The sequence below is a fragment of the Mycetomoellerius zeteki genome, unplaced genomic scaffold (assembly GCF_001594055.1).
Source record: "Mycetomoellerius zeteki isolate Tzet28-1 unplaced genomic scaffold, Tzet1.0 scaffold124, whole genome shotgun sequence".
Taxonomy (NCBI): domain Eukaryota; kingdom Metazoa; phylum Arthropoda; class Insecta; order Hymenoptera; family Formicidae; genus Mycetomoellerius; species Mycetomoellerius zeteki.
In genome coordinates, this window is record NW_017256169.1 from 358515 (window position 1) to 386453 (window position 27939).

The window sequence follows — 27939 nt, forward strand, 5'->3', positions numbered from 1 at the left end:
GACAGCTGCGACTCGCGCAAGAAATCCACGAGAGATAATAATACACCGAGAGAAAAGTTTTTGGTATTTGTAACTACAATTACATGTTACTATAATTATGATTATTACTGCTATAATGTTAGTAATAATAACTATATTATTAGTTCTATCAATATATATATATATATATAGTTGGCAACCGAAAAAATAACTATAATTTATATAGTTATTATATTACCGTAGAAATAATTCTAATTGCTGTAATTTAACTGTAATTTATTTTTTGAGATATAATATGGTTAGTTATTGTTACTAATAATAATAATAATAATGATAATAACAACATGTTACAATATTAATAAAATTACCATAAATATATCATTTTCTGGAATAATTATATAATGTGGTTGGCCCAAAAAATGACTATAAATTATAAATAAATTAAATAATTGCAACCATTTTTATGGAAATTTTGCTAACTTTATAACGTTATAACAGTCGGTTATTACTAACATTATAGCAGTAATAATTATAATTACAGTAAGATGTAATTATAGTTATAAATATCAAAAATTTTTCTCTCAGTGTAATGTCACCTCTGAAACGAATATCCAATTATTTCGCACCGCACCGGTTACAGATCTTCTTGCAGCGTATACGGTATAATGAGAATTATGAGAGTCACGTAATTGCATCTTTACGCGTCGAAAACCACAGCTTTGCGTGTCCGCGCAAAGCTTAAAGAAAGAAAGACGCTCGTTCGCGCCTGCGATTGGTTTTTACGAAATTACGTTCCTTACACGCGCGTGAATTTCTCCACGACGTGCGATTTTTCCGACGGCATTTATTTATCATCGCTAAATTGAAAAGCGACGTTTTCGCGTCACGCACGGTGAAACGCAAGTACGGAAGTACACATCGCGCGTTTGTCGTCATTTTGATAAGTCCAGCCGTCCTTTCCTTCTTTCCTTCGTCCTCTTACAGCGACTCGCCACTTAATTACCGCGACAAGTAGCTTTTCTCGTGTCGCACCGCGAAATCTAATCTCGCAACACCTCGGTGATTCGGCGTTCACTGTTGTCGACGGGCCCCCCGCGTCTCTATGCTTATGTGCTTTGACAGCCTTGGTAACATGGCTAATGATAACGTTCTTACAGTACAATTAATTTAAGATTACGCGAAATCCTGACGAGTCGTTTTACCGGCAAACGAGTCGTTCAACCCGGAATACAGGAATCATTTTATTACACTCACACGATTATTTTCTCGTCTCCCGTTGATATAACGAAGTCGTGTTTATCGTCGCAGATAAGGATAGATGATTAAGAGAGAAAGAAAAAGGAAGATGTCGAACTTAAAATAACATTTAAACGGGTTTAAGATTATTTATGTAATAACATATATATATTTGTGTGTAACTAATTATTTAACCAAGGGTTATTATTTCTTATTTGTAATTACAGTTATAATTAAACGATTGCTTGATCCGAAGAAAAAAAACTGTCAAAACAAAAGGATCCAGAAGTATCATAAGATAAAAATGATTATGGAACAAAACTCTGATAGTTAATAAACAAAAAGTATATAAACTGTACCAATAATGATATTGTTTCAACATTTGAGCGTTTCAGTGAAATTTTATTGTCTTTTGTTGAGTGGCGTAACAAATGCTCACGGAAATACTCGCGGCTCGAAATTTAGTTTGATTAATCTGGACGCATCTTTAAACCATACAATACAGGAACATCACACTGTGGTGGCCCACTCAAATTCGATTGCTTATAATTTTCATAAAAGTAAACATATTATTGTAAAAATTTTTTTTTAATCAAAACGCCAGATATTAAAGAACATTATAACAGTGTTAAGCAAATTTATGTATCTTCGTTACTAAAAAATTTAATAAACAATGGAAACAGCATTAAAAAAACATTGGCAAAAAGTCAAGTGTACTAAAAAAACGTTTAAGGGTCATAGTTTAGTTGGTCGTTAAGATACGTCGTACAAAAACTTATTGTTCATACTATTTTTTGTGGTTTGGTTCTGATTTTTACATGAAGTATTACATGAAAGTTTTTATTTTGTCTTGGGGAAGTCTGTTCGTATAATAGTTTATACATGATAATAAATTATTCGATTTAGCCTTCATCATTTAGCCTTAAACAAGACGGAAACACACAATCATATTGATAGAAACCATACATATAACAATCTTATATTTTTATAACATCGGACTTAATTAATTCATGCAAGGAAACCGATGAATCAACTATGGACTTCATACAGGATGGATACTAAATACCAAAATTTTAAGGGGTGATTTTTTACATAAATTCAAGACGAAAACTTCATATGATCATTATACACATATATTCATAATGATTTAGTTTCAAAGGTACAGGGTGTGTCTAAGTTGAAAGAAAAATTTCGCTTTTTTTCTAAATTTCGAAAACCGCTCGAATTATTCTGATGAAATTTTAAACGTATACGAAGTACACGTCAAAGTATATGTATGACAGTATAAATATATTTAGTTTCTCCGTTTTGACATCTTTGTGTTTTTTAAAATTGTCACACAACACTTTTAGACGTACTTGACGCTTGTGTTTTATATAACTTATTTTTGACATTTTAAGCTGTGTGTTTCTATGACCTCATGGTTTATACAAAAACTTTTTTTTCTGTTCTAATTATATTCGGTTAAATGTTTTGCGATTGAAAAGAATTTTGTTAAGCGGAAAAATTCCGCTTTGTATTTTACTTTGTATTTTACTTATTTTATATAGATTTTAATTTATCTACCAGAATTCACAATCAAAATATCGGTTGTGCTTTTAAAGTGTAAATTTGTCGACAAAGTGTTAATAGAAAACAGAATAGAAGACGTGTCTTATCATTTCCTCCGCTGTCGGATAAATTATTGCCTTTCAGATTCAAATTGTTATTCGAATAATTTTTACGGTAATTATATAATAGGTATATAAAGTAATTTTCCGAACATTCCCTTCCCCTCTTTCTTTTTCCATCACGCGTGTGAGTGATACCCGTGAGTGTCGCGTTCACCGTCACGATTGATAGCTTTCCCAACGATCGGCCTTTACACTGACCTACATACTTGACGTAACAGCACTCGGCTGGTGCACATATACCTGCAGAATCAAAGTAGCGGCTGCCTTGCAATCTGCATGCACTCACGCGTGAGTACGGTTCGAGTGAGGCTTATTCACGCGTGCTGTTACAACCTCGTGAAGACGGATGAAACGGATGCGACGGACGGCGCCTAGAACTTCGCGGTGAAGTTTAATGCACACCGTTGCACAAGCGCTAAAACGAGGAACGTTCGGAACATCGGTGGCACCGTGACGTGCAGCTCTCGATTGCGAGAAACTCTCGGAGAAATCCTTCTCGGTGCAACACCACGCTTCACGCGGTAGCCGCGACGAGCGTCGCACTTTGTAACGTTACAAATGTTACACGGAGATCTTGCGATTATCAAGGCTTTAAATAATTCACGTAATCGTGAGAGTGTTGTATATACGTACTTAAATAATATTGTATAATGAATACTGTCCTTTTGGCATTTTAATTACAGTACCGAAGAAAAATTGTTTGAATTAACCTGAAATACACATATATATTATACATATAGGATAGAATCTGTATTAAAGACAAATAATGGACCGATCCCTCATTAATAAAACAAGTAGTGGTATTTTTCATGTTTACATTATTTCGTTAATCTTCTGTATGTTATGCTTCTTCGACTTTATTTTTAACAGCGGATTATAAGAAGTTCTAATTAATCCTCAATTATAGCTGTGAAAATTATATCTAAGTTCTAAAGCGTCTTTGTTTGAAGTACTGAATGCAAATGAATCTCTGTCTTACGGCGATTGATAGAGGAAGGTTCAGTTTTTTTATTTATTTCAAGTTTTTAATTTACAATTTAGGACTTCATAGTACCAATCGTATAGATTGTGTAATCCAAAAATTTTTGCTTCGGATTCAAATGACCCATTGGTTTATATTGTATAAATAGAGATGAAATTATTTAAAAAAAGAAAAAATATAAAAGATAAAAATTGCCTAATATACATAAGGTTTTAATTGGTTGTGTACCTGCACGTTAAAAGAGAATAAAGTTATTAATAAAAATTCATATAATATAGTTCAGTATAATATTCAACTTAATATAATAATTGATTTAATGAGAAAAAAGAAAGTGTTAAAAAGGAATTAATTTTAATTAAAGGAAGAAAATATAAATATTGCTGTACGAGTTTCCAACATAGACGATGGTCCAAATGAGGAGTTGCTGTAATTGAGAGTTAAACGCGAATTGAAATTCGATATCACAATTAGAAGTTGATGCAACTCTCGCAGTTTTAATTCACAACAATGTTAATTCGAACCTTCCAGGTTTCACGCCAGGAATTCGCTTCTATTATACCGCTCTAATTAGATAATCGTCGTGTTCCCTACTTTGTTACAAACACGAAGAAAGCCAATGCTTCATCTCACACAGTTTTTACACGGCACGAAGGTGTTCGCGGGAAAGGCTAACGCTTTTTTATAGCTGGATCTAGCGCGTGTTTCTCGCTCAAACGTAATTGATTCTCGAGTGATTCTAGGATCTCTAGTTGACGTGAAACACGCTGAATTTTTTCGAGTTTCTGAGTTTCATCAGAAACTCAAAATAGACTTTATTTTCGTAAACCCACATTGTGAACCATGATTGTGAGAAAAATACCTAGTTGAAAATGGACAAATCAGAAAAGATTCTGATTATATCAATCAGAATTCCAGTTATTACAACTAGAATTCTAGTAGATCAGAAAAGTCTGATTTTCGTCCATTTTCAAGAATCCCAATTAATTAAACCAGATATTTTTTTCAGTGAATGATTTGGGGTTTGAATATTAGGAAAATTCTAAAATAAAATCATTGATCTAAAATAATTCATCATAATTTGAAGACTTTATATTGATAACGTATTTCGTATTTTATTGATAATTATTTGACGATATGTCTCTATTGACATTTTGGAATTAATGTTTACTTTAGATATACGTCTAATTAAACGATATATTTGGAATTTTTATATATTGGAAAATATTTCATCCAAAATAGAAAAGATTGATTAAACTGCGAGAATATGCTAACTTGGTAAGTAATAAATCTTCAATGTACTTTTACAGATGTGAACCAAGGCCGGTAAATCTTCCGCTTTTCACGTGAAATTTTCTCTCGCATAGTCGCAATTAAGCGCCTTCGTCGCAAACGAGTTCTCGTCAGACTAATTACTCTTCAGTTCGAAGGAGTTATCGATGTACGCTGCAATTTCCTCCGGCGCCTTTCAATCTCTCGATAAATCAACGCGCCGCAAATATACGTACCTTCACATCACCTGTGACCTGCCGCGGCAGAAATTCAATGTCATGACATTTGCACGCGACACTAGTATGTGCCGGAATGGAGCCTCATTTTCCAATTTACATTTTAATTTGCGATTTGCCGGAAGCACGCGCGGTTTTTGCGATATTCCATGTAATGGGGCTGAGCGTTTGAGGTAATTACTGCTAGCAATTAATGAGATAAGGCACGCAAAGCCGCAGTCTCATTAAGTAAATTTCTAAAAAATAAAAATGTGATTTTAACACCTTGAGTGTTGAAAATAATTCTCACGTGTCGGTATTAATATAAACATCATCTCTTACAGAAATTTATTACTGGAAGGTCATGATTAATTATTTGTTATTCAATGTTTTAATAAATAATTTCCAGTATTAGCCCTCCGTTTGCAATCATATTTTTACTCTCTTAGTTTGCAATCTGAATTTTTTGTTCACAGTTCGTTTTTTTACTGTTCTATAGGTTTTCAAAAAATGTAGAAAAATTTAGATTACTTTTTAACATATCTATTATTACCAAATAATTATTAACTTAAATATTAAAACCTTTATTTAATAAAAATTGAAATTTGAGCAAAAATGAGGAAGAAATTTGAAAGTGAAATTTCACTTGTGCTAAAAAGACCTAGATTGCAAAGAAACTATTAAATTGCCAAGAGCAATTAAGGGCAATTAGAATGTAAGGAATGGTGTGGAGTAATACCATAAATTTTAAACCGCGGCGCGCGTGACGTTAAATTTACATCACGTTAATGTTACATTCACGCCATGTTGGTGTTTGTATCAACACCATTAACGCGGTGAGAATTATATAAATGCCACGTGGTAGAAATGGGCATAATCGATTATTCAATCAATTAATCTGTTATTTTTTTCGTCTTGAGGGTCGACAGGAATGACGGACAAAATTATCTGTACTTTGATTGCACTATAGTCGAAAAACACAATCGATTTACAGTCGCGTCTATTTAATACAATCGTTTTTAAAAAACAAACAATAATAGATTATGTGTCCACCACTGCCACATGGCGTTAAATTCCTATATTTTTTAGAGTGTGCATATAGCGCATTTAAAGCGTTTGGCTAATCTTCTGCATCGAAAGCGGCAAGTTATTCTATCGCTCAATTAGCTTATAATTAACACGTCGTTAATCGCCTCGTGAAACGACGATTGCTGCCGCGAGCATCGTTCGTCAAGATCCTTCTCTTCGATATGCACCGACACGATGGATCTAATCCTCGCGCTGGCGCGCACAATTCCGCTTTAACGAGGTTCAAACGGACGCGGAAGCGACGGATGTGCGCTCACAAGAGATGCGGCTGGCAAAATAGGAATGCAGATGCACCGCGATGCACGCGGACGACGACGATCGCGAAAGTTGCAGCCGCTGGCCCGCCGCGCCGAGTTTCTATACGTAATGACTCGCGCCATGTGCTCGCGCGAGCTGCGATTTTTTTCTCTACTTAATATTATATTTCTCTCTCTCTCTCTCTCGCACCGACAACGATCATACCATTGCTCGGCGATCACGATTTAGCACTTCAATGTCGTGTTCATGTGTACGTTTCGCTTTTCTTGTCTGTTCATCGATAGCGACGAGATCGGTGACGACCGTGGACGAAAGACGAAGAAGACAAAATAACAGCAGAAAGATCGATCGTGAGAAGTAAATAATCGGTTGTTAAAATGACGCGATTAGGGAATCATAGGGAGACGTGCTAGATGAGGCTTAGATTATTGGTAGATTATAGAGGAAAATAATGTGAGGAAATCACAGACTTCTATATATAGACTGCACGGAGAGAATTTTCTTTTAAAACTTACCCTGAAAATCTGGTAGTTGTGGTACAATACAATATTTTAAAGATTTTTACCATGCACTTCAGTAAAATTGATCAAATTTATTTTATACTTCATTGTAGTTTTATTAATGAATGAGAGAGAGATTTATATTAAAATTCTTCGAAATACAATGTTGTCCCACGACTGTCTATTTTCAGGGTAAATTCTAAGAAAAAATTCTCTCCGTGTGCAAACTTCGCCTTCATGTTTGAAAATAGCGCTGGGCAGCGCCATATTTGAGTTCTCTCATTCACACATGTATATGTGTATAAATTACATGGATTACTGCATAGTGTTTTCACATAAATTCACATAATACTCACAGACAGGACGCATACATACGCATATGGAAACTAAAACAAGGACAGATCGAAATCAGATTCATCTCTTTCTATCACATTGAGTGAACAGTCTATTTATATGTATAAGTCTGGGGAGGAAATACATTTTGTGTCAATGCGCTCCTCGCCCTGATGAAGTGAACGGCAAGGTTTACGAAACATTGGTATTAATAATGGATCACGACACGGCGATAATCCCGCAAACCCTTTGGCATCTCTAAAGATAAAAGACATTAAATAAAGATATAAAAAAATAAAATATTAAGTAATATCGGTTAAAAACGTTTTAATGATAAATATCACGAAAAATAAATTCAATATCTTTTCTTCAGAAAATTTTAATATAAAAAAACATCTTTTAAGTTAAAAACCGGTTCTTTTACTCGATTTTTTACTTCGAATAAAAAAAAACCTGTTTTTTTTTGCCCCGGAAACACCCGTCCGAGAGTTTGTTTGCGACAAAAGAAACGCTCCGATCGCTCCGCGCGCGCCAACTCCTTTTCCGGCTGTAATTTTCTATTGGGTCCAGCCTACACGCGCAAATGATAATTTATAACTGCCCACCACGTTTCCGCAGGCTCGCCGAGAGCAAGTCGTTGAGATACGCTGCATAAGCCGTTTTCACGGTTTTCGAGCAGCCTACTTGTGCCGACACGCAGTCCGCGCTTTTGCGCGATTAACGGGGAAACCGCGTTGTCTTGCGGAAGTGCCGGGCACGCCGCGGAAAAACACCGCCCGTATGTAGTACATACAATCGTATAATTCGTATGCAACGTTTTCTCGTTTACCGATCGTTACGTAAACGGCCCCGCGAGCGCCCTTTACGAGTCACGCGTCCAGATCTTCAATTAACAATAAGAGATTGGACACCAAACATATGGTCCGTTATATTTTTCAAGATCTGCTTAAGATACATAGAATAAATTAGAATAATAAATAGATCATGTATCTATCTCATTCTATCTTAAGCAGGTTCTGAAAATATGGCGTCCAATCTCTACTCCGCAATAGAGTAGTGAGCCTTAAGTCTTAAGAAATTGATCAATCACAATCGAATATGAGAGGAATAACCAACTATGATTGGTCAATTCCTTAAGGCTTACTATACTCTATTGTGTTTGCGGGGTTACTTGAAGATCTTTAAGTCTAGAGGCCGCAGTACAGACTTTTGCAAGGTTTGTGTCGCGACCCTAGCTTTGATTGATTCAGTCTCTTATACACTACAGCACTATGCGTTATGCGTGATGCTGCAGCTTCAATCTACAATAATTTGTTCTTTGCTTCATGTTTCTTGCTTTTTATCTTATGCCTTTTTTCTTCTTTACGACAATTTTATCGACAATCGCGTTTCTCTTCACATGTTTCTTGTTTTTTCCGAAGTTCATCAATTTTTATCTCGGACGACAGAAAATGAAAAAACTGAGACTGACTAAGAGGCAAAAAGGCAAGAAATAAAACATGGTAAAAAGCAAGAAATAAGAAATAAAGAATATATTGTAGATTAAACTTTAGTCGTAAGACGATGTGACGACAGATACCGATTAGCCAGCCGAGGATCATAGCGAAAGATCGACGCTTATTGCGACATTCGTGGTTGTGTCGCGTTATGTAACATTCTTTTACTCATAGCGTTTCTTGCGATAAGTTACAACAAAATCCCGCGCGGTAAACGTGATCTTAAAATTTATTGCATCTATTGCAGTCAAAAGAGAAAGAGAAGCGAAACGCGAGAATATTTACTAAGGAAAATCGCGATGTTGACTAATCATATTCTCCGTTCTGAATTTGTGTCACTCGTACCTGGCATGACACACTAGAATTATTCGTTTAAGTTCCATGATTAATAGCGAAATATATAAGCTTAGGATAATCGGTGCAATTATAGTCATTTCGCGATGAAATGCGAGGTCGCGTGTGTGTTAGTTTTAATGGAACGTTTCATCTGGAAAAGCCAACGTCCGCGGGAGGAGAAGCCGCGATCATTTCTTCAGATAACGAAAGAATAGGGAATTTTTGCAATATCGTGGATCCAGATACGGTGAATGCGAAAGTCATGTTATGCTTTTTTTAATTAGTTGTTAAGAAGAAGATAATCTGACTTTAGCGTTCACTGTATCTGAATCCACGTTATTGCAAAAACTCTCTAATAATTTCCTTAAACGATTGGGGTATCACTAGAGATCCTCAAGTAAGAGATACGCGAACTTCGAGCATTTGCAAGAACATGGCGACCTCCACACACATATGACACATAATGGAGGTCGCCATGTTCTTACAATGCTCGAAGTTTGCGCATCTCTTACTTGAGGATCTCTAGGTATCATATACTCGCCAGCTCGTTGGTGATACTCGCAAGTGTCCGTCACACGGCGGCTGCATTCGCCGCCTACTTCCTTCTTCGTGCCACTGCATTCGTGGTATTTTATGAAACCTCTTACTTTTTCATAAAGATTCGCGTCACGTATTCGCAGATCTGTAGAAGCGAGGGTTAAAAGTCGCTTCGATCGTCGTTGCGACGCAGTGAACAGAACTTCACGATCGTTAGATAAATTTTCAAGCGTCGTTAAATCTGATTAGAGAACAATCACGATGATTGTTTTCATTGTTTCATTTACTTTGTTATCTCGATGCCTTGGACCTTGGCCAACATGTCTCAGAGACAAAGATCTTTAAATAAGGATCTTGTTTAAATTCTCTGGGACTTTTTCATCTCACTAACAGTGGAAATCTGTTTCCTTTGGGGCTGGATCGACCTTTGTATGCAAGCTCGTTGACGCAGCAAATATTTAATGGTGATTAATCACATCTCACATAAGTAAATACGCTGCAATTATCTCGCGAAACTTGACATGTGAGTTGCTGACTTGAATACGAAAGGATAGAAGAAAGCGAAAAAAATGATAAACGTGTTCTTGTGGGCAATGTGATTAGAGACAGCTCGAATAATCGATAGTACGTGCAAATTCAGGATTAGGATTTCTGTACGACCTTGAACTTCCTTATGCACAGAACAGTTTTACTGAAGTACTTAAAATTTCAGCTAGATACAAATCTGAAAATAATTATATTGGGCTATTTAAATAATCAAATTGTTAAATTTATAATATAAAATTAAATCTAATTTGAGTATCTATTATCTTTAATCACTTTTATAGATCGTCCATTGCTTCTATTCAATATATCGTTGATTTAACTTAAAACAGTGGAGTTAAACAATTTAACAAAAGAAACATATTAAATTTGACACAAATTTAGTTTATTACTTATTAAATAATACGTTCTCATATATGAACGTTGTTTATTTTGAAATTAAGCAATTCAATCACAGAAGTGGATCGATTTACACTTTCACATACATGGAAAATAAAAATAACAAAATGTTATTTAACTTAAGGAATTGGGTTACTATTGATTCTTTGATGTCTAACAGCATATTGGACATTTAATCTAAGTAAAAAAACAAACTACTTATTGACACTTTGACGTCAAAACGATGTTATTTAATTAAATGATAATGCTGCAAAAAATTTTGATGTTCTAGCGACCTTCTTCTCAGTTAGCAAGCTGACGTTATTTGTTATTACTTTGATGTCGAAATGACAAGTAACTCGCTGCTTGAAAAGCTGGTTGCTAGGATGTTAAAACGTTTTGCAGCATTGTCAATAAATATGTAGGACGTTTGAGAGTTCTGCATAATTATTTTGTGATCTGTATACTGTTAGATATCAAAGGATAATAGTGACTCTTGAGTTAAAATAACATTTTATTATTTTTAATTTCTATGCGTATCAAAATGTAAATCAATCCATTTTTGATTCCATTGTTCATATTAACGTATGCACTTACAATTAGTAAATAATAAACTAAATTTGAGTCAAATTTAATACATTTTTTGAATTAAATTATTTAACTCAATTAATTATTAACTTCAATAATTATTTAACTTGTTTTTAATTAAATTAACAATGTTTTAAGTAGAAGCAGTGGTGACCTATAGAAATGATCAAAAATAACTCAAATTGAATATAATTTGACATCAATTTAACAGTATATCTGACCGAATTTTTATATTTCAGTAAAACGACTTTTTCCATGTAGGAATTGTAGTAGATCAGTGTCGCCGTAATCAATTTATGCGACGTGCAGCTCCATTAGTTTAAGGCTTGGCTAGATGTCTGGTATGATTTGCGGTAGAAGGTCCGCGTGTACATACGCCTACGTACGTAGACATAGGCTTGTCTCCCGGAGAAAGTTCGCGTTACTCGCCTGTCTTTATCTATATACATATACAGTTGCCGTTCTTTTCCTCGCCGCACGCGCACATTTCCCAAATCTTCGAAGCTATCGTGAGAGCGCTCTCAGTACGAGAAAGCTTTTTTTTATGAATCGCGCGGATTGGACGCTTGAAATTCAATCTTGTAGTTCCGTAAACCAATTTCGATATTCTTCGATATATGTATCTGTATATTGCGAACGCGTGATAAGCAGCTAGATACGAACAGGTACAAAACTCGTTATTGTAGAAATTGTACTATTACATTCGTAATGTTAAATTTCACGTAATTTGAGTTATTTTTAATTATTTCTTTGGATCGCATCTCCTACTTAATATGTCGTTAATTTGAAACAATGGAGTTAAATAATTTTACTTAAGAAAATATATTAAATTTAACCCCAATACAGTTTATTGTTCACTATGTGCATACGTTAATATAGACGTTGTTTATTTTGAAATTAACCACAGAAATGAATTGATTTACATTTTAACATATGCACATGAAAGTTAAAGCAAAACATTGTTTAACTCAAGGGATTAGGTTACCATTGTTCCTTTAATATTATCTATAACAGTATAAGAAATGTATTATTAAATTCCATTTAAAATAAGGAAGATGTTTTAGTACAGCAAACAAGCTGATGTTATTTTGACTTCAAAATAAGGTCTTTGATGACATTTTGATGTCAAAATGATGACAAATTAGTCAGTTTGTTTCCTGGGAGCATTCTAGAGCCATATTCTTAAAAAATATCACATACAAAAATATTATAGTATACATTACGTATATATACCTATGTATGTTATAAGTTTCCCTAGAGTATCTTGGTATTTGATATTTTTTAAGAATAAGTTCTCTGTATTAGAAATTTTTAATAGTAAAGAATAAAAGGAGCATTGTTGATACATTGACAAATAAATCGTATTGCAGCATTGCAAATAAAAAGCTACGCGTCGTGATTTCGAACACGTGTTCTGAATCGGAATCGTTTTAAGAGCGACGCACTCATGCGTCGCATAAACGGTGTTTTCCAACGCGACATGAGTAGCTAAGTGCCTAAGAAAGTTAGCTGACAAATGTAGGAAAACAATAGCGATTAAAATTAAAAATGATATTTATTTATATATCTAAATTAATGTATGTCTAAATAAATCGGAATAATATATCATTAAATAAATTAGATATACACGCGTGTCGGACGATTCATGTAATTATTGTGACATCATTTTGTCAAGGTCGTGATAATAATGTAACTACTTTTACGTTAAAATATTTTGTAAACAGGAAAGAATCTTTACAGATATTTGTATCTCAAGAATGAAAAATGTGTATATAATTAAAGGAAATTTAATTATTTTTCGATTCCGTTACGTCAATTGTTGTGAAATTCGTCGTAAGAAATAAATGCAAATGTCGTTTACTCATCGCATTAAGACTTGGGTTTATTGAGTTTTATAGTCATAAAAATATTTTTTTATTGTAAGCTCGTGCACAGTTTATCACTTGTCACACACTGAGAGAAAAAATGATTGCAATGACTATAACTTAACTATAATATGTATAATAATTTTTTGTGTTAATTATATTGTTTTCGTAGAAATATAATTATTTTTATTACTAACATTATAATAGCAATAATTATAAAAATGGCGTTTCTAATCATAATTATTTCAACATATAATTATAGTCACAAATACCAATCATTTTTTTCTCTCACACTCAGAGAAAGAATATAATAGTAGCAATTATACATAAAGGTGACAACTATTCAAGTTTTATATGTAGAATTAATACATAATTAAATAAACTATTTTATAATTATTGCTACTATGAAACAGTTTATTCAACTTGTTTTTTGTATATTAAGTCTACATATGAAATTCAGATAATTGCTATCATTATGCATTTCTCTGCACGGAAAAAACAATTTTGAAAACTTAAGTACAGATCTGAAAATAATTTTGTCGGATCAAAATAATTATGTAAGAAATTTAAGCATGATGAGGAATGCTGCAAGAAATGACATTGTAGCAATTAGTTTGGACGTCATACATAATTATTTTAATATAGTCAAACAAAATTTATTTTTGTATCTAACTAAATTTTTAGATACTTCAGCAAAACCGTTCTTTCCATGTGAGTGCAGTGCATGACGCCCAAGTCAGTGTTTCTCTTCTGTCACGCATATTCGATTTTAATTTCAACGTTGATACGACGAATCCTTGCAATCAACTCACATTTTCGCAGCCGTTCTCTCATGTCACGCGACCGTCGTCCTGTCGTCTATCGGTCCATCGTAGAAATTTCCCATATAGCCGTTTAAATAGTCGTCGCGTATATCCACGTGGTCTTCGTAAAACTAGTGCTCGAAGCTCACATCACCCTCGCGAACCTCTCTGTAGATCCAGCGTGTTCGATACGGTATTTTGCTGAAAGTCAATGCGGAACTCTGCCTTTGTTCCTCGTTCAGGAGAGAGAACGGCGAGGAAAAGTGCGAGCTGCCACTCGTTCCGTTGACGTATTCGAGAGAGGAACGGAACGTTGCACGGTGAGAGGCCGGCGCTCGACTGTTCGAATGCACGGTGGATTCGCAACCTGCTCCGGAATACCTGTCTGCCCACCACCGGATAGACTATCAGGTGTCGAGGTTTATTCGGGGATATGTGAAGGGTCCCGTCGGATCATGATCCGAGCAAACCTCGGGAGGGAGAACCTCCGTTATTTCTTTGCAAAACTCTGTGGGTGGAAAAAGAGAGACGAGGAAAATTACCAACACTGAATTACCTCGCTTATTAAAGATCAAGAAGTAAAACAAACTAATCTACGAGCCAAACGTAGACGACGTGGCGATAGAAAACTTGAAGTGAATGCGGAACTTGGTTGCCGAGCAGCAATGACTTTGGGATAAATTATATATTACTTCCTGTATGGTTTTTTCAACTCGTTAATTTCGTCTTTTTTACTTTTGAACAGTTCTTATTTTAAGTCTGTCATAGACATTCAAGTATATACTGAAAGCATATTACAATAAAAAGTTTTGATTTTTTTTCTAGTAATTTATTCGGAATATTGGCTTTGGATAAATCAAATATCGGAAAAAATGACGATATTTCACGAAATAGTTCTACATGAATTTCTTGTATGTACACTTAAAAATAATCCTTAAGAATAATTCATAACAGAACCCCGATGAAAAAAATTTTGATAATATCACACAATATTTTTAAGAACATTTCATATTTTAAATTAGGAAGATTTCCAAAAAAAATATCTTAATCTTCTTTAGAGAGGAAAAAATCTTAAAAATCTTAAAAATCTTATAGATTAGAAATCTTATAGAATGTTTCAGAATTCATATACAAAGATTTTAGAAAAAAATGTAGATTTTCTCATTACTTCTAAAGTGTAAGAATTCATACAAAAAATGAGATATTTTCTAAAAAGTTATAGAATTATAGAATAAATTCTGAAATTTATATAAAAATTTTGAAAAAATTATTTAAAAAGTTCTGAAAAATATTCTAAAAATTTATCATCAGGGAATTGCTTACGAACTTACTTTATATGTTATGTAATGAAATGTATGTATAAATATGTGCTGGCTTGAAATTAAATAATTCACATTATATTAAAAGTCTAACTTACAGTTCGCTCACTAAATCTTAACTTAGATTCCTACAGATCTCATTTCTTCTTAAATGAATTATGTTTGTTAAACCTGGCGATTGTAAAACTTTAGGGACGAATTTTCTAACTAAATGAATCGACTCGAATCATATTTATCCTTTTGTAGAATTTTTTATAAATTTTCGCAGTTTATTTGGTATGCGAAAATCGTACATGTCCGGCCCACTTTGCGTTTCGCGTTGCTTAATTCAATGCGATAAACGAGATTACGAAATTACCATTAAAACGTCTCTATCATCTGTATAATAAAATAATCAAATGTTACACAATACTAACGCGTTAATTGTCAAATGTGTTACTAGTTTTAGTAGTGTTTTTTCACGCATTCAAAATATTTTATTTCTTTCCTCTCGTCTCATTCATCTTTCTTTTCTTCTTTCAATATAAGAAACCTTCGTCATAAAATTTATTGCGCGATGCCATGCGTTAGTTACGCCATTGTCACTATTAAGTCCATCATGAGTGAACAAAGTGGGATTGACGCTTTTACGGTCACAAATTACGGGGTCAGCGACAATTTACCGATGTGACGACGACGACGACATTACACAAAAGCGTCTGGCGAAGGAGAGACAGAAAAAGAAAGAAAAAGAGGGAGAGAGAAAGAAAGACCCCGGGCGCATAATGACAGTGAAAGGATCGTGACTTTGCCATTGGTTGCGAGGGAAACCGACGCTATTATATGCGATTCGTGCTGGGCTCGCGATCGGCTGTTCACCTATGACAGTCGCAAAATAAGCAGCTCGGATCGAAACGGAATTTCCGGAGATTAAATTTCATCCGCGTGAAGTCAAGTCCCTTGGGGATTATGAAGACAAGCGTTTCATTTATGGCGATTATTCTTAGAACTCTACATAGAATAATGGTATTATAGACTGAGAGGATACTTTTCCTATATGGCATTATAAATATTCTTTTTTATCTTTAACTTCCATAAGAAAAGATAAATGGACAAATTTCTACAGCCTTCAACATTCTATCGCGCAGCTAACGAGTCTTATTTCTATAAGGCTATAATGAGAAGATCGTTGACTTTTATCGTTGATCTCTTTGTGAGAAAAATCAAATTTGAAACTAATATAATTTCGATTTTTTGTTAAATTTTTTATTAGTTTTCATGCTACGGATAGAGCAGAATTTATTCTTACGATACTTTCCGTAAACAAGTTTAGAGACTTTTCATTTATGTCTCGTGAAATTCAATTATGTCAACGAAATTATACTTGTTTCAATCCTTCATTGTGAGAAAGGGTGAATAATACGCATGGATTATTAGGCCTTCATATGAAATTTGTGTTGTGTTCCGACATGTTGCGACAATTATCCGTGGTAAGAATCTTGGGTTTGTTAGTGATTAGCGCTTTCGTGTCGTCCGGGCATAGCGTAACCCTGAAAAAAAAAAATGGAGTTACGAAAAGTGGAAGTCGATTACGTAATTCTATTTAGCAACTCCATCTAATAATTATGTAGTTATCTCTGCGCAATTATATAAGTAATTACGCTGTGTAATAATTAATGCGAATATATGTATGTCAAATTTTATATATGTCAGCAACTTGTTTATCGCGCCACGCGCCGCCGTTCCAACTTTTTTTCTTTCATCGCTGTGAAAACATTCGCGCATAATAAAAATTGCATAGGAGATTAGCTGACGTGACTATAAAGCCGAGAAGAAGTTATAAAGAGGTAATGTGCGAAAAACACGAGAGATTTACGATTATTTTCTTAAGAATGTGCTAGATGTATAGGTTTGCAAAAATAATTGAAATTGGAAATTTATACTCTTTCCGCTCAAAATTAATATCTATTACATACATAATGAAACAGTTCAATAAGATTAACAGATTTATTATTATATAATCTTATAGTTTGAATGAAAATTTTCTCATTTATCTTTAATACATTAATTTATGATTCCGATCTTTTTCACTAGATATTACTTCGCCGACAACAAGCGGAATTTCTCACCCATGATCAGTCTCCAAGTTTTTTATAGTCAGCATGTCGATATAAACCCGTGGCGTGTGGAACAGTCTCCATGTGAGTGGGTTCCAGACACGGGTCTCATATTTCCAGGTGATTTCCACTGAGTGCGGCTTCCCGACAACGTCGCCGGGCAATACGATGGTGTGCGTGCTACCAGGCTCGTAGTACTTCGAGGTTGGACTCAGCTGCATCTCTTCGGTCTTTTTGCCTTTTAGGCCGATCACGCGTACAACGAACAACCCGACCTCTCCGCCATGTAACAAACTTTCGTCCGTCTTCGAGATATTTATCGTCAGCTTATAGTGAGCTTCTGTAATTTGGAGGAACGGTATTCTTATTACTTAAATTCCAGTTTCAGTTCGTCTATAAAGACAAATGGATTGCGTAACCCGCGCTCAATTTCAGTTTTACAATTAGTACTTCTCTGCCAGCTTTGGAAGGCACAGTCGACACATATTTTGAGGCACATATTTTGATTTGAATTTTGGTAGATATATAAAGAACTTTTTTGGTTCTTTCGTGCATCCATGAGTGAGTGTTATTTTTTAGTTCTCTTCCATGTTATATCCACTTCATTCTTGGATGCAGCATGGAAGAAAAAATCGTGATCATACGAACGAGAATCACAAAATCGGGAAAAATGGCACGAAAGAGAATCACGGAAAAGAATCAAAATATATTTTACTGACGGAAGAAAAAATTTCACATGGCCGATAGAAGGATACAAATGAATTGTGTTACTAACTGCAGAATGGCTTATTCGATCCGGTCATCAAATACACAGATGCGTGATAATTTCCAGGCTGAGCGTCCAATCCGAATCTAGGACAGTATTGGTTTACACAGTCGAAACAACTGCCCTCTTGGAATTTGTCCCACGAGCTGCACGGCACGGCTAAGAATGGGCATGGTGAATTTATACTTTCAATGAAGTACTCGTAGCTACGGATATGATTGCATCCTAGAAACCTCTTTATGCCTGAAAAAAGAAGTGTTTCGGGTTCGAATTTGGATATATAATTTTTAAATATATAAATCGAATATTTTTTTCTCTTAAAGGACGACACAACGATGAGTAAATAAAAAATCGATTTCTTTTGTATTATCTAAAAATTCAACTATTAAAGTATATATTTCTAAAATTTTATTTAGAACTTCAAAGAAATAAGGAAATTATAAAATAGTATTTTCGGTAAATAGTATTCGAGTTCAGGACATGAAGAAAATGGTTTGATCTTATAAATCAAGTTAAGAGGAAAATGTGTACTTGACTTCGAAACTGTCAGAAAAAAAACTTGATAGAAAAGGTATGTTAATATCAGATTTAGTAAATAATTTCACAAAGTACTATGATTCTGCTATGTATATAAACTGACTTTAAATGATCGTTATTTTGTTAAAAATTATTAAAAATTTATTATTTATTAAAAATGATTAAAACTGCTACGATCGCATTATAACAACACAATTGTTAAAATTCCATACAAATATTACTTATTTCTAAAAGTGTCTAAAAGTCAAAGAGAATCTTAATAATCATTAAAAGTATTATGTATTATATTATTAATATTTTTATATTCTTTTATTTTAATATAAAAGGGTATTTTGAATTGTGATTAAATGAATCGAAAACTTACCACGAATGAAACTGCCGCGTTCCAAGGTAATGGAATTCAGCACACCTTCATTACACCCAGGCTGATTGCGACCGCTGTTCGGATAGAAATCAATGTGACCAACGGGTTGGCTAATGCCTAGGCCACCGCTAATAAAGAGATCACAATCGGTATGAATGGCTGTCACGAAGTTCGCGTCCGTTGGATCAAGCCGGACCATCGGATGTGTGTTGCTAAAGTGTGGTTCCGCCGGATCAAGACCTTGAGAGGAGAAATTATAACGTAACAAGTGTTAGCGTAAACAGCTATTTCGTCAATCGAAATTGGCAATCGAAATCGGCGCACGAGTTTAGCAGGGACCACGCAAATACGATGCGTCGTCAGTGGAATAAATTTGTAATAAAGAGAACGAATTCTGCATTGAAATTGGGCGTTAGCTGATAAAGAATTGTTGATTCTTTTAGGACTTTTACAGAGAATTCCTCGTATTTCTTTCTTTCGCTTATGTGTGATCTAAATTTTTTCGAATATGTATATATACACTAAAAAAAAAAAATTGGCTGCTGTAGCAAATTAGATGGGAAAATATAGCATAGCATTTTTAATTGGTTGCAGCAGCCAATTTTTGGTTGCGCTAGCCTATCCGCAATGTCAATATATTTCGATATAGATAATATAAATAATATAGATATACATATAAACTTTACAGTTTATAAGACTGAAAAAGTCCTTTAATTGCTATTTTCAATTTTTTTTAATTATTTTTGATGAATTCAAGAAATGCTGAAAATTACTAATGTACTAGTTAATAGTATAGTTACGAAAATATTTACATCACAACAAAAGAATTTTGAATTGATGTTTCCAGATGTGCTGGCGAAATTAAATTTTGAAGATAATACAAACTGTAGCATTTATTCTTAATGAAAGTGTATCGTTTTGCGATCCTAATGAATGTTCATTTTGCTCGACTTATAAAACACACATGGTTCAGCTCCTGTCACATAAGGATTACTGAAAGTTCTGCCGTAATACTGTACTACATTGCGCAAAGACAAAAGTTATTTTGCGCTTCGTAGAGACAAAACGTTAACCGTTCAGTCTCTTTACGAAGATAAATTACCGTTGCGATGATTCATCTTTGTAAATGTTCTTGCATCATGACGCATAGCGTAATTTTCGTTCCCCTGGATAAAATTTACAAATGACATGCAGTAAATTCGAAATATATTTTGCGTAGAAAAAATTTATTATGGCGATGAATTGATGGCGAACGATTTACATTTCAATATTAAGCCAGAACAGGATCGCCATACGAATATATCAATAGACTGTAAGAGAAGCGTCACTTACAGTCAAAGCCAGATGTTGAAATAATACCTCTATACGTATTTTAAATAAAGGAAAGTACAACTTTCACTTTTTTGCGATCGTTCAGGGATCGATTTTATTTCTATATTTTCTTATATATTTTTCTTCACGGAAACTGAAAATTATTGTAATATTGACGTTACACTCAAAGAAAAATTGGCAGATATATTGAAAAAGAATAAAATTCTTGTTTATATTGTTACGAAATCGCTGTCAGAAAAGGATTTTCGAATCTGTGAAAGAGAAAAAAAAGTATTTGTTATACAAAAATTACGATTCGGTAATACAGACGGCTTTAGGATCCCCTTAATAATTTTCCTCAATACACTCTACCTCTTTCACGCCTATGATTGATGATATCCCATTATCTTTCTCGTCCTTATTCGGGAACGAGGCCTATTCTCCTGCTATTCTGCCACTTCTTGGGACAACGTGCTCTCTTATTCTGGTTGTTTACCGCAATCTCGGACTCGGTCTTCGGAATGCAGTCTCTGGACGAGTCCAGGAACGACGTTTCCCCTTCGCATCCTCGACGCATGTCTTGTCTCATCGACCGTCCTCATGGAACCAAGATATCCCCCTCGTTAGGGGATGTCCTGCCTCATGGTCGCGCTGAGGCGGAGAAAGGGCGTCGATTCGCCTACCCTCGGCGAATTCTGCGGGTCGCTTCGCAGCCATTCACGATATAGGCCCCGCCGCCGCCCTTGTTAACACACTTCGCGCCTTCTTCTGTTATCCTGGTAGTTCCCGATGGGATCGATAGCTTACGTAACGACCAAACCCATCCACCTCCGATCGGGTGCGTTCGATCTCATTGATGCTGGCGGGGGAGAGAGATAGAAATTTCGCAAGGCTATGTCTTCTATACGTACAAACTCGCTTTTGTACGCGTCTAATTGATTTATCGTTGGTATTGCAAATTGCATAATAACGATACGATTTACGAAACGTTATACAGAAGAGAGAACGGAGTATCATTAAAAAAAGTATGGTAATAATAATTAAGCCTAGATGAGTTATACTAAAACTTTGGCGAAATAATGTCAATCAAATGTTAATATGACCAACTAAACGTTTATTTTACTTTTCTAATGATTACCAAACGGTTATAGTTACGACTATCACGTTTAGAAATATTTACTAAATATTATTTAAAAAAAATACATTTGGTAGCTATTACTATTTTTTTTCAGCGTATTCTCTCTCTCTCTCTCTCTCTCTCTCATACGATATTATATCTTTTGATGTTACATGATTTTTAATTTTCGCATGCCGCGATACAACGAATTACAAACCATGCATCATGCTCAAATGATACTTGTCGTTTATTCGATGTCTTACGATATTGCACGTTATATAAATTCACCGATGTCACAAATCAGGAAAGTACAATGAAAGTAATGTGATTTTACAGTCGTTACGTTTACTGTAATGACGGTTGTTTCGTATTTACTTGTCGTAGCCAGAAGGATCGTTGAGTCTTAGCTCATTACGTTTGAAAAAAATTTCACTAATCATTTAAATTATAAGTTTGTGAAATGGAAATTCTCTGATGGAAAGTTGAAGTGTAAGTTTTAAGCATTAAAACACGTATGTACGATGAATAATCAGACAATTAACAAAACGATTATAGCAACTAGAATTTTGGTTTTATCTTAATGAATTTTTAGTTGTTTTAACTAGAATGTTGAATAAATGTAAATATATATGTCTGTTTTGTTCCTTTTGGTTGAATTTACCAGAATTCTAATTTATATGCAACAATACTCTTTTTCCAGTGTAAGAATAATGAAGAGTTGAAATTAAATTTAACTTGTTTTACGTATTCCAAACTGTCAAATTTTTGTATTAATTTAACACAAGATGAGTATGTTAGAAAATAACATAAATATGTAAAAGTTAACACACAGGTTAATACAAAAATTTTACGCTTTAACACAACTTAAAAACAAATTGTAAAACATATTTCTTTAGTAAAATTCATATTTATAATATATTAAATTAACACATACATTTATTTTTTATTTATTTATTTCAGAAATTAAAACTACATTATTTTTGTTACTCGTTCACTTATTCATAAATTGAATTATTTTAAAGGCATAAATTTTTAACTAAAAAATATTAATAATAATTTAACATAAAATATTAACATAATCATATTATGTTAAATTAACACTCGAATATGTTAAAAATTCACAATAAAAATTTTAATAAAAACCGATTTTAACTAGTTCAAAATGTTTCTACTATGTTTACTGTTCGAGAAAGTATCTGACTTTTGTTATTAATAATTTTGTTATTAAAATAATTTTTTATCCCAATTTTTACATAGTTAAGAATAACGTTGAATCTTTTCGAGCAAGACGTTTCTGCAACGACTGCTATCCTGATCATCTACGATTCAATCGGCTATCTTCGTAATGCTCCGAGCTGTTTGTGACTGTAGGAGGGGACAAGCGACCGACTTGACAATGACCAATTTTAAATAGAAAAATGAGGAAGAGGAAAAAAGCACCGTAACAACTGCACTTTCATACCATTCTTTCACATACTTCTATGACTTCACTCCGTGTTTTCTTTTCTCCTCCTTTTGCGTTTTCCTTTTACAATCACTTCTTCAGCCTTACGTAAAAAGGCTTTTTATACTCCTCTCTCGTAATCGCTTCTTGAATTTCTTATAAAAAAGTCTGGTTTTTTTTATCGCGTAACGTAATCTTCGGAGGATTATTTAACTAAGCATTTTTCATTCTTGCTTATTTATCCACATTGTACAAAACTTGCTTGCTAATTATTGTGTGATGTCGACTATATTATATTGCAATTTGGAAATAATTATCTATCTGGTACGGTTGCATGGGTAATATATCGCTCCCTTATTTTAAAAGTGAATTTAAAAAAAATTAAGTTTTTTTAGAAAAGGAGAAAAAATATTTTTCTCAACTTAAGGGCTACGTCTAGTCACAAAGTAAAAAAAACCAAGAATTTTCTTGAATTTTTTTAGAAAAGTGTATGTATAGTTTGTGTAGTTTGTATAAAAGTTTTTGTATTTGAAAGAGCCTTTCTTGACAAAGTCTTTATATTTTTTTATGCAAAAATATTAATCTATAATAAAGTTATAAGAAATGTTCGGGAAGCTGTTTTTCAAAAAGCGTTTTGCGGTGAGCAGTGCTCAGAATCAGGTTATTAGAAATCAAAAATTCAAAGAATTTGAGTTTATCTAATCGATCAATATTTCGATAAACTGAATTTCTACAAAATGGTGGCTGCTCAATGTTAAGATACCGATTTTCATTTAAAAAATGGATATTTTTTTAGTAAAGTAAAAAGTATACATTGAACGTAAAAACCCTTTGATTTAAAATTATATTTTGATGTTTAAAGAAAATACATAAAGTTAGAGATAAATTAGTGCAGCGGTTTTTGAGATATCTTGCTTACCGACTTTAAAAAAGTAATTTTGAAAAAATCGTTTGAATTAAATTTCAAATGCAGTTTACATTTAATAATTTTTAACTTACATAGAGTCATCTATTTGAGGCCTATATAGCATATCATATACTTTTAAAAATGGTTTTTTGAAAAATCGATTTGTTCAAAATTTTTAACTAGACGTAACCCATTAATAGAAAATTGTTGACTATAGTCTATAACTAATTCATGGTAATAAATAAAAAGTCACGTTTCCCCTGAGTTATGTTACTTCTGAAGTAAGAAAGCAATACATTTTATAATATATATAACAAATTTATGCCAATTATAGTTGTTCATGTAACTTTACCTGTAATTCGAGCTAGTGTATAGTTGTATCGAACACGTAAGTGGAATCCGACGTAACCGCAAGTGTGAGCGCCTAGACTGTGGCCGATGCAGTGCATCTTCGAGGGTAGTAATTCCGTGATCTCGATTAGTAATGCTGCCATACGAGCTGCCATAGCACCTACTAGCCGTGTGTTCGCCACCGCTTGTGTGTAGGGTGGTCCAGCACCGGCGAGCCAATTGACGATCACGACATTGCAATCCTCCCGCAACAGCAACTCCTTCATTACTCTCTGTCAAAACGTTTACATGACTGAAGAGTTTGATAGCAGTATAATCATAAAATATTTTTTATAGATGATTATTAGAGTTCTGTATAAATTATAGATCATGTAAAGTGGACTTTATAGAATAAAATACGAATGAGAGAACACATGAAGCTTGAATAAGTAAAAGAGCATTAAATATCAAGGCTGAATCTTGGAGCTTAATAATCAGAAAACATGGTAGTGCCTCGGTTAATATTTCTACGTAAATTTCAAATACATCTTAAGGCTGAGTAATTACCACAGCTATATTGAATCGTGACGTAAGAAGCGAGAAATGATATTTTAATTTTTGTCACGATTGAACATGGCTGTGATGATTACTTAGGAGCCTTAACCATAAAATTTTTCTTTTTTGAAAGATATCTACGAAATATCGATTTCTCTAAAAATTGTGAGAGGCACTCACCAAGACCCAAGTTTTGTCACCGTTGTCCAGGAATCCATGGATAATGAAATACAAATTGTTCTTCTTGTTCAAGGGCGATTTCTGGATCGTTGAATTTCCATCGATCTTTAATTCATAAGGTTTTCCGGCCTGTTCGCGTGTATAAAGGATGTAATGAGGATCGATGTTGTCCGGTCTTGCCGGAAATGTGGACACCGGTCGGTTCTCTCCAGACCAGGGTGGCCCAATGTAAAAGCATCCGAACGGCTCGTAACATCGCCACATATACCATTCTAATTAATAAAAAGTTATTTTTACTTCTTTTTAACAATAATGAAAGTGCAACAGTGATTATTTATGAAAGTAACTATTTTGCCTACATATTTTTTCTTTAAAGAAACTATATGTTTTCTTTGTACAAATTGATTAATTTCATTATTCTGTTCATAAAAGTATTAAGGAAGTATTCTCACTTTTAATACCATTTCACGGAAGAAAATGATTGGTTAAATTAACAAAGATTTTGGTGGAAAATGAACGATCCAAAACTCCGGTTAAATAAATCTACTACATTGGATAAATTATTCTTTTAATGCAAGCAAGAATATTTTTAATGCAGAATAATTAAAGGAATCATACACTAAAGAAAAAAGAACATGATCAAAATACATCCCCCTTGAAACCACGCGTTCTATTTTTGTCTAAAATATTTTTTTTCTAAAACCAAAAATAAAAAAGTTTTTGGGGATAAGACATTAAAATGGTCTACCATGTATATTATATAAAATTTTGGCGCAGTGTGTCAATTGCAAATATTTTGAAATGTAAATTTATTGAGTATGTAACTGGTTTATTCGCTGTCCTTCACTATCGAACAACATTTCAAGAGACCAGCATTAATAGGATTACTTTTCAGGGGTTATCAGCGCGTCCATATCTCCGCAAGCGGTTCTATCAGTTCCTCGAAGACCCCGTTGATGTTTTGTCTCCTCGTTGGAGATCAGTGATTAGCGATAAGCGCAATATACGATTGCACGTGACCGTACACTAACTCTCACTTTTTTTATTATAATTTTTTTCTGACCTTTGCTGTTCAGATATTTTCTTAACCCCAATTAGTATTCGTGGACCCGGATATATTTCTAATTACGCCAAATATTGTAAAAAATTGTTTAAACAAATATTTTTCACGAACTTATTTAATTTTAAGTTAAATAATCTTATTCCTTATAATTTTAAATTATATAATCTTATTTCTTATAAATTTATTAGAATTGTATTAGAATTTAGCGTGAAAGACGACGTATATATAACTTTCACGCTAAATTCTAATACATGTTTACGATTTTTTTTAGTGTTAAAATTAAATTTTGACAAAAACGCCACTGTTTCAATTTTTTAAAGGATGAAATTATATACTGTATTTTTTTTAATCATTGCAACTAAAACTGGTGATTTGGTAATACTTTAAAGATGAGTCTTTTTTTGAAAATTTTTGTCTAAAAATCCACACAAATTTTTTTTGATACTCAACGCAAAGAAGCAGCAAACACAGGTTATTGTTTTACATTCTCTTTTTTATATTCCTATTTTTTCACGAAGTATTTTAAGCTACAGAGAAATTATTTTGGAAATAAAATAAGATTATAGTGGATTTTTCGAAATTGTTACTTACGGTCGTAGAAATCAAATTTGTTCTCCACCTCCACCGGCGACAAAGTTGTGGTATTCTGAACTACACTAATATTCCCTCCCTTTTCGGGCAAGGTAGACATCATTTGGGCTGTATATGCCAACATTATCATTTCGTTAAGGAAAGACATGTTGGAATATTTTTCGTGCTAACAGATATCCGTACAATCTTCACGTTAATGTATATAACTTACACTTCTCACAATATCGCGTTCTTTCGTATTACGATAATTTGATCGTATTATACATATTGTTGTACCAAGTACTAAAGTAATATTACAATATTAGATGTCTGTTTAAAAACAAGTAAAAACCTTTGCACTGTTATATATTTGTCAAGTAAATTATGTCATCATAGTGTTCTGATGTTAACTTCTTATGTTAACTTCCGATGAAAATCAATTATAGACGATATATGAAGAATCTTCTTCTTTATCACTTCACTTTCTCGAAAGTTAGCAACCGTAAACGTTCAAGGATTTTGAATCTTCAGAACTTTTGTGGTCAGTTGAAGATGGGACACTTTGCTTTAAATGCTGCAGAAATATGTTGTGACGTCCTTGGCGTCGACTCTACAAAGATCTCGTGAGTTCTAAGTGTCTGTCTCGTCGACGGGGCAATTCATCAGTGCCAGCCACTATGTAAGCCGCGCGATAAGGAGTAATAATAATGAAAAAATCGATTGACGCAAAGCGCCAATGATAGCACTCGTATTGGCGGCTGTCTCGATGTTGAGCGCTCGTTTCCAAATAAATGAAATTTTAATAATGCGTGCATTCAGTCACGCAGCACATTAATTGATTATGATATTTCAAATCATTAGCATTTTCTCGATTCTTTTAAAAATTCTTAGTTTTTATATTTAAGCAATTTTCAATTTTTAAATCTATAAAATTATTAGTTTTTTATATTTCGATTTTTTAAATAATCTTTAATTTATGTAGTTTTAAACTTTTCAAATCACACTTATTACTGTAAACAACTCCCTTTTCGATCGATCGCTAAGAATTTTCTATCATCCGACAGACTGATTATGTGAAGAGAAGAATAAGAATTGTCGGCGATGACACGGTCACGGTCAAGCGTCGTCGATGAACTGTAGTCCACTGATCGGCCATGCACTAATCACTCAAATTTCTGCTGACCCATCTGAACATCATATGTTTCCACCCCACTCCTCGAAGAGCTCAACTGGGAGCTTCTCTTTCAACGAGCGGTCCGATTTCAAAATGGAAAGATGAGACAAAGATTGCTATATCGTT

The 27939-nt window shown here is 33.7% G+C and overlaps 1 protein-coding gene across 2 annotated transcripts; it reads right to left on the reverse strand.

The window, feature by feature from the left end:
* Nucleotides 1-782: 782 nt before the first annotated feature.
* Nucleotides 783-27472, reverse strand: LOC108731340 (pancreatic lipase-related protein 2). Of its 2 annotated transcripts, XM_018461629.1 has the most exons (9): nt 26661-27472; nt 25007-25278; nt 24294-24564; nt 19163-19402; nt 18271-18504; nt 17508-17835; nt 16818-16928; nt 10982-10989; nt 783-793 (listed from the first exon to the last, which is right to left on the reverse strand). In XM_018461629.1, exons 1-7 carry the CDS (start codon nt 26806-26808, stop codon nt 16820-16822), a joined length of 1602 nt encoding a protein of 533 aa, XP_018317131.1. In that variant the 5' UTR covers nt 26809-27472; the 3' UTR covers nt 783-793; nt 10982-10989; nt 16818-16819. The 2 variants fall into 2 exon arrangements, with proteins under 2 accessions (XP_018317131.1, XP_018317132.1); XM_018461630.1 differs by lacking the exons at nt 783-793; nt 10982-10989 and having other exon boundaries at nt 16635-16928.
* Nucleotides 27473-27939: the final 467 nt, after the last annotated feature.

What these genes read in the sequence shown, in the direction of transcription:
- LOC108731340 (XM_018461629.1), bottom strand. Translation starts at nt 26,808, where the DNA reads ATGTCTTTCCTTAACGAAATGATAATGTTGGCATATACAGCCCAAATG. An exon ending in GTGACAAAACTTGGGTCTTG is followed by an intron (nt 24,565 to 25,006) that starts GTGAGTGCCTCT and finishes ACGTTTTGACAG; the next exon opens with AGAGTAATGAAGGAGTTGCT. An exon ending in TACACTAGCTCGAATTACAG is followed by an intron (nt 19,403 to 24,293) that starts GTAAAGTTACAT and finishes TCTCCTCTCAAG; the next exon opens with GTCTTGATCCGGCGGAACCA.